Source organism: Varroa destructor, unplaced genomic scaffold (assembly GCF_002443255.2).
Source record: "Varroa destructor unplaced genomic scaffold, Vdes_3.0 BEIS01000005.1, whole genome shotgun sequence".
Taxonomy (NCBI): domain Eukaryota; kingdom Metazoa; phylum Arthropoda; class Arachnida; order Mesostigmata; family Varroidae; genus Varroa; species Varroa destructor.
This window is the reverse complement of record NW_019211458.1, coordinates 34,086,119-34,096,138: the sequence shown is the minus strand read 5'-3', so window position 1 is coordinate 34,096,138 and position 10,020 is coordinate 34,086,119. Positions and strand designations below refer to the sequence as shown.

The window sequence follows — 10,020 nt, the reverse complement described above, 5'->3', positions numbered from 1 at the left end:
TAGTTCGAGTGCACTCCCTTACGTGCTTACTCCCGCAAACAGCCTTTTTCGGTCCTTAACGGCAAACATTTTATTCCATATGCTTAATACGTCTTTAATCCCGCTACATTTACTTAGGCTTTTCCATTTTTAACAGGGAAGCTGCTTGATTGGAATACAACGATCTAACAGGGAGCAAGGAAGATGTATAGCGAAGGTGCTCTCATGGTTTTATAATTGTTATAAAAGCTAGAGTACATGTACTTGCTTGGTACGATTACTAAGAACATTTCATCACATTTTTAGAACGTGTAAAGAATTGCCTACCAGAATACATGCTGGATGCAAGGTGGGCATATTTTTGTCGTACAGAGATTGCATAAACGCTGGAACATCATCGAGGCCTTAGCCGCGTACTTTTCGAAATTCTGAGCTTGATACAGTTGCGCCCTCTTCGCGACTGTGAACGCGAGTTTACATATTGCAACATTTACTTTACTGCTAGCGCTCTAAAGCGCCTCTCCAGCTCCTTCTTGATTTTAAACTATTTACCTATAGACCCCCTTTGCAGAATTGTGTTTACTGTTCATCCTGTGAGTATTACGCGTTTATGATGATCTAGCTTAAGGATTTGGTCACTTGGTAGTTAGCTTGAGTAAGGGCGTCGCGTACTTTCTCTAATTTAATATAGCAGCTTTATTCAAAATGTTATTCACTTCTAGGACGATGTGTATACAAATGCGCCTTAGCAGTCTTAGTATTATAAACATGTTTTTATATGTTATTTCATGTTGCTTTTTTATTATTATTTCTTCTCGCTTTCCTTATTCGGCATCCGTTTGCTGTCTCCTGCATCTATCCACAAATATCATATTAGACCATATTGAGAAGACATCATTCGAACGCGTAGATTTAGCCCGATGGTTGGCTCCTTTTTTTTTCTTGGTTTTACTTGTCACTTTGTTCTTACTTACTTTCACTTTATCTTTATTAATATCTTATTATTTTGGAAGTTATTTGATTACTACACGACTGGTTGGCTTTCCAATAGCCAGCAGGTCACGACTGAATTGCCCATATATATATATATATATATATATATATATATATATTGTGCCCTCTTCCGCGGGCAATGTCCAAGCACTTGTTTCGTTTGGGAGACAGTTCGAGGTCAAATATGCGCGAACGAGAAGTGTTACTAAAACGTTTGTTCCGAACATAATCCTTTAACATTAGATTCCATCTTCGCATTCCTCTCTTACTGTTTATGAGTTTTCCCTTTGAAAATTACAGCGGAGTTAATAACAACTAGGACAAATTTTGTGACATCGACGCCTGGGTAACATAGGGTAACACATTGGGTGAAAATGGTCGCAGGAAATCAAGTTCTGGGCCAACATTTTTCTGTACTTGAATGCAGCAAATGCACAATTGCGTGTTTCGTGTTGAAATGTAATGTTCTATTCACTAAACAGGACAATAATGATTTATTTTAAAACCGTATATCAGATAAACATTCTATGTATGTATGTATGTGTCGTAAGGCTCGAACCGAAGATTTCCGGCTTTTTCAATCACGCACTTAGCCATCCAAGTTACGCGAAAAAAAAGCCTCAGGCTCTTTTTTCTTTAGATTAGACGAAACCTCATTCGATTCGTACCACTAGCTAAACCATTAGACATGGGTAAATTAATAGGGCATGAAGTTACTTTTGTTTTTGGTAAATCCCGTCCACAGGTACTTCGCATCATGGTAACGCATGGCTCTTTGCTATACCGTTCTGTGTCAATGTTTTCGTTTCAATGTATATACATGCATCAATTGTCTTGCTTTTTCCGTTTTACCAAAAACTATCAATCCATCAATTAACTTATGTCATAGTGAAGATCCTATTTCGTCATTTCATTGTCTTCAATTTTTTAATAATGACTAAATAGCTAGCATCTTATATGTCAGCTGCTATTATTATCATGATAAATTAATGCCGTGGTTATTCTTCTTGACCATTCAATTGACGCGAAACGCACACGCAAAGAAAACTTAAAATCGTCGTCATGCTTGCAATCTCATCGATGTTTTATCATATCGTTACTATATATATATACAAAAGTACACATTAGCTTGCGTTACTGACGTCTCAGGACACCACTATATATACCACTTTTTTTTTTTGTTTCACATATATCTTGAATTTCAGTCGCGGCAATCGTTATCACCCAGAGCCTATCCTGGCGGACAGGCGGTTGAAGATTTCGAAAACCGAAACGACGCAATCAAAATCTGCCGGCCTTAAAAGTACATTTTCATCCATTGATTTTTCGGTCTCATCTCGGAAGGAGACACTGTTCCTTTAGACGCCAAACGTAGGATGCGAATAGAATGCTTTCGGCTAACCATACTGTTCTCATCAAATCCCACAGACTCACATGAATAAACACACCACACACTCAAGCGCCTGCAAAACAGAAATGTCCTAGGTAGGCTCGCGCGATTTTTTTCTATCTCTTCTATTCATTCAACTGCAAAACCGCATGTCTCTTCGATAGCTTGAGTGATCTTGTCTCGCATTTTTTCTTTGTTCTCATACGGCGGGATGTCAATTCGATTGAAACATGTGTGCGCTTTGGGCAGGTTATCCGTACAAGCATCCGCGACGAGGTGTAACGTGAAGGGCCTAGGACCGACGGCACCTGTGGAGCCCTGCAGGGCTGAAAAGCCCTGCAATGGCAAACGTGAAGAACCGGTGACGAACTGCAATAGTCTAGCCCGCTGCTCCTCGTCGTACGACTCTACAATCTGCCAGAACCACTCGACCTGAGCGGTGTGCGGCGAACAGTGCTTCAGGCGCGTATGATCTCTCCAGTCGGCTATGTCGATCCGACCTAGCCCGCCAATAACTAACTCTAACTCACGATCATCAAAATCTTTAAGTAGTGCTACAGGTACCAATTCGCTAAAGCCTTTCTGTAGTTCGCGGAACTGTGCTTCAATGCCGAGCATGAAACGCCACTTGACGTATAGACTAACATACCTGTGGTGCGTACATTAAAAGAACCGCAAAAAACAGATTGCAGCTCATCAGTAATGAAACAAAGTATTGCTTTTCGGTTTAGAATGAGTAAGGGTTTTCCCCATCTACGTAACCCAGCCTACGATAAAGCCAACATCTCTTTATTACTGCTTGACTGTCACTGTCGGACGTTCCATCGCGGCCTAATATCGAATATATAACAAAGAATCAATAAAATTCGAGAGGCGGAAAGTTGCTGAAGCTTTGCCCTTCTCACGCGTAGAACTATTTTTGTAAACGTATATCTTAAAAATAGGTCCGCGATGTTAGTGATTTGAAATTAATACACTTTTCAAGTGAGTGTTTTCGATAAAAATTACGTAAAGGACAATTTTTGTCTGGAGAATTTCGCCTCGAAAGCGTTGAACTCACTCTTTTTTATTGTCGTCTGTAACGGTTATGTCTGCTCCTCCTGGCTTTAGCTCATGCATTACGACGCGTCCGAACTGATTATGTTCAACTTCAAACGTTTCATCGAAAGCGCCACCGTCGTTCACGTCATTCTCGAGAATCCATTTGAGGCTTCGGTACAGCTGTTCGTCAACGACCTCGATATCTGCTAGCGTAATTGGTTTGTTAAGCAGTTGTTTGTAGAACGGGAGCGTGAAGCCGCCATCGATGTAGTGACCATGAAACACGGCCATGCCAATGATACGACCGATGAACTTGAAGTACGATAGGTGCTCCTGCAAGTACGAGAACGATGCAAACACTGGACTTGACTCACGAGTGTCAATGATGAGTGCGTCAGTAGATCAAATACTTTGTGCTATTTTTTTGCTGCAGTCGCGTAATGGCCCTTATCTGTTGGCTAGTGCGTGCAGCAGATAAGAACAACAACCGGACGTTCCGCTGAGAATGTTTTAGGTACATTAAATCGAGTAATCTATACATTCTACATTAGATACGGTCGTACATTACAGTCGCTATAATATATCCTCGAACTCTCATTGCAAACGGCCGTTGGGAAAACTAGCATACGATACTGACTAAGTAATCTATTAGATCATTAATGGCAAACCATAAATATATAAATCCGTTTACAATAGTAAAAATGCTGATATTATTACTATCGTTGGCAGCATCAACACCCAAGTGGCTATCGCCTCAAACCTCTCTAATTATCTAATAGCGACACTTAATTTTTCTCTCGATCACATCTATTCAACCATGATACGGTCCCATTTACAAATGTTTTTCTGTAGCACAAGTTTTCGACGCAGGTCTTGCTCCTCTTGTCGTTTTTGGAAACGTCTATACTCTATTTGATCCGGATCGTCTAAGAAGCTCAAGATTCAATTTTGCTTATAGCTTCAATCTTTTTGGACGATAGACAGTCATTAAAAGCTTCAACTTACTGCACAGCGGTAAGTTGGAATAAACGAAAAAATCGCTCGACGATTGAGCAGAAACGACTTTTAAAAATAAGCGAATTAAAGTACAGATGCGTACATTGGAGCCAATACCACGAGGACTTTTTTTCTACTCGACACCGGCTTGTCTTCGCAATGTTTTTGCAGATTTATATTACAATAATCTTGCTATACTTCGTTTATCGTTAATAACAATCTGTGAATGTGATTTTTTATCAAGTACATCATCTAAAGGCACTCTGCTATTGGACACAAAATAGGCGTTCCGAACTTTTCGTCTGCTAGAATGCGCAATCTTAAGACTCCAAGGTAACTTTTTTTTTATCCATTTAAATGTAATATTGCCCTATATAATAATGCTGCCCGAAATTTAGACTGTTACCTTGGAATTTTCTAGCGAGACAAGTCAACCCACAAGATATCATTAAAAGCCGCTTTCGAGACTACCCCCCGACACATTGAACGTAAGATATATAGACTCTAATTGCTCATTTGACAAGGTTGTTATTGCTTATTAACTTCAATTACTATGTACAGTTATATGTATGGGAGTATTTATACGTACTGGATTAACACTGGAATCGGGATTGATCTGCAGAGTAAAAATATCTTCACGAGTGTACTGGAATAACCCATAATATGGATTCAGCATCTCATGAGAGAGCAGATAGAGCCATTCTCTTGCCAGCCCACCGTAATCGAGCCCGTCTTCTCCACGAAACTTCACCTGAAGCCGCTTGCGGAGGTCTTTGGGACGCATTTTTATTATCTGGCGGTACGACTCCTCGAAGATATCCTCGCGTGACACCTCCAGGCGGCAATGACCTAATGATGGTTACAACAAAATAATTAACAGACAACTGTACTTCGGAACTTCTAGCTAGCTATAGTAATGATACCAAAGAGAATCAACGCTCCTATGTTACAAATGTAATAACCGCGTATGAATCATCGCCTTTCTTTCTACAAAATAAGGCACAGGATGTTATAAGTACCAGTTGGCGGCTGGAAAGCCTGCAAGTCCCTCCGCAACAAAGTAAGTTTTGTAACGAGATCTCTGTTGTGTTTTTGTGGGCCACGGAAAAGTCCTGGTATATCACGTTCTTCTTTAGGCCCTAGACGCTGCGAAACGCCGGGAATAGATGCATCTCCACGACATCCACTACCTGCCACCTGACTTTGACTGAAATCCAATTGTGTATAGTTAGATAAGTTCCTATAAGAATATCACTAGTAATTGACTCAAAGAGCCGCTAGTTTTTGATTAAAGGACACACAATTTTTCACGTAGGGTGTTCTATTATCGTACGAGAATAATCTTAGTTAGGCGTGAAACTACCTGGATAAAACTGATATCTGCGCTTGTTTTAACCGGTTGACAAACGTGAGGGAGCTCGTTGCTTGTCTAAAGCGTTCTATACTTCAAATTGGTAATGGTGCACCTTAGAAAATGCTGAGCAGTGGGTTGCGAGCCATGCGTCGTCGGAGAGATCGGTGGCAGGCCTGAGACATTAATAGACGGAGCAGCTTGCCTTACAGAGATTTGGGCACCGTGCTCATTACCCCCGCCCTCTACAAATGCATTCCGTCTGCCTCTGCTATCGTGTTCCCTTTCCGTGGGTGCGTGAGCACTCCTAAAATTAGATACCCAATCAAAGCAAGCTCACATGTTGCTGTAGCTACGTTATCTCGAAGATAGTAACGGCGAGAACCAATACCTTCCAAATAAGTCGAACGATTCCGCTTAAAGAAGTTAACCTAGCATCTCAATGACGGTACGCTGCTTTTTTGCCGTTTATATTGAAATGATTGTTACAAACTGCAATCCTTTGAATCCTATGGAAATTCGAATCATCACTAAAGGCGTCCCATTCATAAAAGCATTATTGAAACTATTTCAGATCAGGTTTTTTTTTTAATATCATCTTCGCGCATTCAACAACTATGAGAAATAGATGGGTTTTTTTTTTGTCTTAAACGAAGATGTTTCTTTCGACAAGCGGAGACCTTGCTAACGTACCTTCGTGGGGGTGTCGAATGGGTTGGTCCGCGATGTCCGCCAGCCTGTTCATTCCCGGTTCCACTAGCCAGATTGGACGTACCGGTAGCCGCCGTTAGACGGGGATCAGTGAATTGTGTTGTGCGGTTATTATGGTCAACGAAATACCGCTTCCCTGAGCTAGTAACTCGCATTTCCCAACCGGAAGGAAGAGGTCCAAGGTCGACATTGCGAGGCGCCTCCTTTGGTACACGTGGATCATGCCAGGATACCTGGCCTGTTCCGGTATTGATGAAGTAAACTTGTCCCTGCTCAGTGGTGCGGATTTCTGTCGTCATTGAAACAAAAACAAATCAAGGGTTATCAGTAAGGAAAATTATGATACTGCGAAGATTGTGCCGAACATAGTGACAAAACCGTTCCCATTTTTGTGTTGTTTTTATAGCATATAGATTACACCTAACTAACAATGGAACTTCACCAAGATTGAACTATGTTTAAAATTTCACTGACCGTAACCGTCTTGTAGATCCGTGGTAGTTGGTATATTTCGGTGAAGCTGATTGCGACTTAGGTAATTTCGATGTCTTGTGGACCTTCGGCGGCCCTCTCGCTCGCGTCTCGGAGGTGCCTGCTCGTAAGCCGACGTAACGGGCCTGGTCCATTGCGTTGTCCGAGTGGCGTGATTAACGAAGTACTCCCGGCCGTAATTCGTAACACGTACTTCCCATCCTTCAGGCAAATCATCATTTACACCGGCGCTACTATTTGCACCACCTCGTCCTCCTGCTACCCCACCGCCGCTGCCACAAGCATCTGCGATCTGCTTAACTGTATTATTGCTATCCTGATTCTCTTGATTAGCAGCATTCGCACTGTTGTTGTTGTTGCTGCTGCTGCTGCTGCTTTGTTGTTGCGACATGCAGCATCCCGTTGTCGTCGCTGTTGTTTGACCGACAGCATTATTAGAACTATTGTTGCGATTACGACCCGCGTTGTTGTTGTTGTTGCTGCTGCTGCTGCTGTTGCTGTTGCTGCTGTTGTGGTTAGGATTGCTATTATCGTTGTTGTTATTTACGATGTTGTTAAGACAGCCGCTGTTAGTGTTGCCAGAGTTGGAGCTGGAGTGGCTGGTACACTTAATATAGTTGCTACTCGCGGTGTGGCCATTGCAGCTGGCGTGAGCAGGTGAACCACGGCTGTTTGTCGCGTTGGTGCTGGTGCAGAGCTGTTGATTGGGCGCCGGCAGCGAAGAGACTGCGGCAGTTGTCACAGTTTCCCGATGAACACCGCTACTTACGCTACTCGTAACAGGACCGTGTATCCCACCGCATCCGATTAAAACTAATGGACAGCTGCCAGCCATTGCCGAAGTTGCCGGAAATGAATGCGCAGCCCCGCGCGAAGCCAGAGAAATCGCCAGGTGGCCCTTTACGGAATCCACGGATGCTGTATCCTCCGAGGGATAAAATTTCGACAACTCGAGAAGTTGAACTGCACAGATATAGCCATTACAGTGTAGTGATTTTGATCCGTCGATAAGTTGTATCAGGAAGGAAAACCGTACAGGGGCAAACGTAAGTTAACTCCTAATCATTTTCAATGATTAATTATTATTTGCGTTTCTGAGCGAAAATTAACGATCGGTTATGTACGTAGCAAAACGGTCCCGCACGATCAACGCGAGACTATTGTGCGGACGCTAGTTGCAACGTATGAACAATAACTGGGCATCTCATTTACAATTTACTATTACGAAATATGGCAATACAACAACAATGGAATCAGTCAAATGCTTAAGTCAATTTTCATTTACGAGCATTACTGACAGTGGACATCATTCATTGTACCTACTAAGTATAGCCTCCAGGTGAATGGAAGGCCAGCTTCAGAAGTCTTTTGCAAAAGCAATTTTACAATACAGAAGAAAAAGCTAACAAGCGATACTTGTCGGCACACCGAGCCATTCCTTTGGCTGAGGACGATCTTGTGGGGAGAAGTTACCGACTAGCTTCTTTATATTACTGACCCAGTAAATTTGGCGAAGATGGCCGGGTTGGTTTTATTCATTTACGACTTGTGGCTTTGTGTCGCCTCTCATATTGCATTTCTCCGTCCTTTTCGGCTCATTGGAGCATTATTTTTAGGGAGGCAAAACACGTGATTCATAAACGTCTACGTGCTACATAAGACATGCTAGTCCTCTTACTGCTAGTAATATATATGGCTATGAGCTGCACATACTAACAGGTCACATAAAAGTGCGCGATCACAGAATGAGATCTAGCTTATTGTTGACGTCTAAGCCATGTTTTTCAGTTTTATAGCTAATATTTTCAAAATTTTCAGTGTATATATATATATATATATATATATATATATATATATATATATATGTATGTATGTATGTATGTATCTATGTATGTATGTATGTATGTATGTGTATATACAAGTGTAGTTGTGTTTCGAACACACATCCAGCTGATGCGTTCGTTTGTCAAATATACCCAAATACTATCTCAAATACTTTTGTTTGCCATTCTGTCCTTGTCCTGCTAATTTCTGAATTGTTTTTACTTTACCACGTGTCCTCTCAATTTGTATGAACGTTCTGTCTCATCTACTCGATAAGTGTAATTGACGGTATCTCTAAGAGCTTTGCTATGAGGGCAAAATAAAGCGTATTTGACTACGAGACGATTTCACTATGGCAACACCGCAAAGACACTCACCGCCGGCATCTCGGAGCTGCTGAATCATGTTGGGTTTTAGACGTACACAGCCGAGAAAGGCTGTCGACTCTTTCTTCGAACTAATCTTTCGATTATTCCACACCGATATCGTTATCTGAGCGTGAAGATGATAGACCATCCACAGAAACAACCACAATCCCGAATGTTAGAAAGTAAGAATAAACCAATGCGAGATTTTTACGCTAATACGATTACTATGGTTATTGTTTTTATTAGTAAACATAATGATAAGTAAAGTCGTACACTTATATATGAGGAAATGACGGGCCGTGGTAATTTTCACAGCACAGTACAATACAGGGCTTTAATTAACACGATCAAAAATAGTGTCCAATAGTGTAGATAAGATAGCAAGCAATACGTTTATTTTTTCCCGAGATGATATCCTAAAAATTGAAGCAACAGGAAACGTCTGTAAAGTGCTTGTTTCCTCCTATGAGTGTAATGTCGTTGAAGTCAATTTCCGTTCAATTATATATTGATGAAGTTTCGATGTCCTTATAAACTACAGCTTACTTCTTCTTTCATTGAAGTCTTGCCATATGTTGACCCAACCTTTTGTGCGTTATATAATCATAACCTATTTTCAGTTATGCGTAATTGATGTTTTTAGATTGATTCATTGCGCTTAACTACATTCGTATTCAGTATGGGACACTTGGCTGGTCCCGGTGAATATCAGTGCCTTTATCACCATTGAAACGGGTAATTCAATCACGGACTATGGCAACAATATCTCTTTAGTCAACTCATCGATACTTCCTTTCGGCTTCGATTCGGTTTGGCCAGATAATAGTACCTAGATGTCTTAAAAGGATTGCCCATTTCTAATCGCTGCGCACGAG

The 10,020-nt window shown here is 41.4% G+C and overlaps 1 protein-coding gene across 7 annotated transcripts in view; it reads right to left on the bottom strand.

Annotated features, from left to right (window-relative positions):
* Positions 1–651: 651 nt before the first annotated feature.
* The window catches only part of Smurf (SMAD specific E3 ubiquitin protein ligase), a 52,426-nt gene continuing 43,057 nt past the window's right edge, over positions 652–10,020 (bottom strand). For 6 of the 7 annotated variants that reach the window (XM_086991051.1, XM_022809670.2, XM_086991052.1 and 3 more), the window contains 8 exons: positions 9,155–9,269; positions 6,936–7,916; positions 6,444–6,750; positions 5,866–6,057; positions 5,419–5,606; positions 4,989–5,248; positions 3,423–3,736; positions 652–3,011 (listed from right to left, as the gene is read on the bottom strand). In XM_086991051.1, coding sequence (XP_086847177.1) covers positions 2,492–3,011; positions 3,423–3,736; positions 4,989–5,248; positions 5,419–5,606; positions 5,866–6,057; positions 6,444–6,750; positions 6,936–7,916; positions 9,155–9,269 — 2,877 coding nt within the window. In that variant the 3' untranslated portion in view covers positions 652–2,491. The remainder of the gene's footprint in view (positions 3,012–3,422; positions 3,737–4,988; positions 5,249–5,418; positions 5,607–5,865; positions 6,058–6,443; positions 6,751–6,935; positions 7,917–9,154; positions 9,270–10,020) is intronic. The other variant, XM_022809673.2, reaches the window with a different exon arrangement.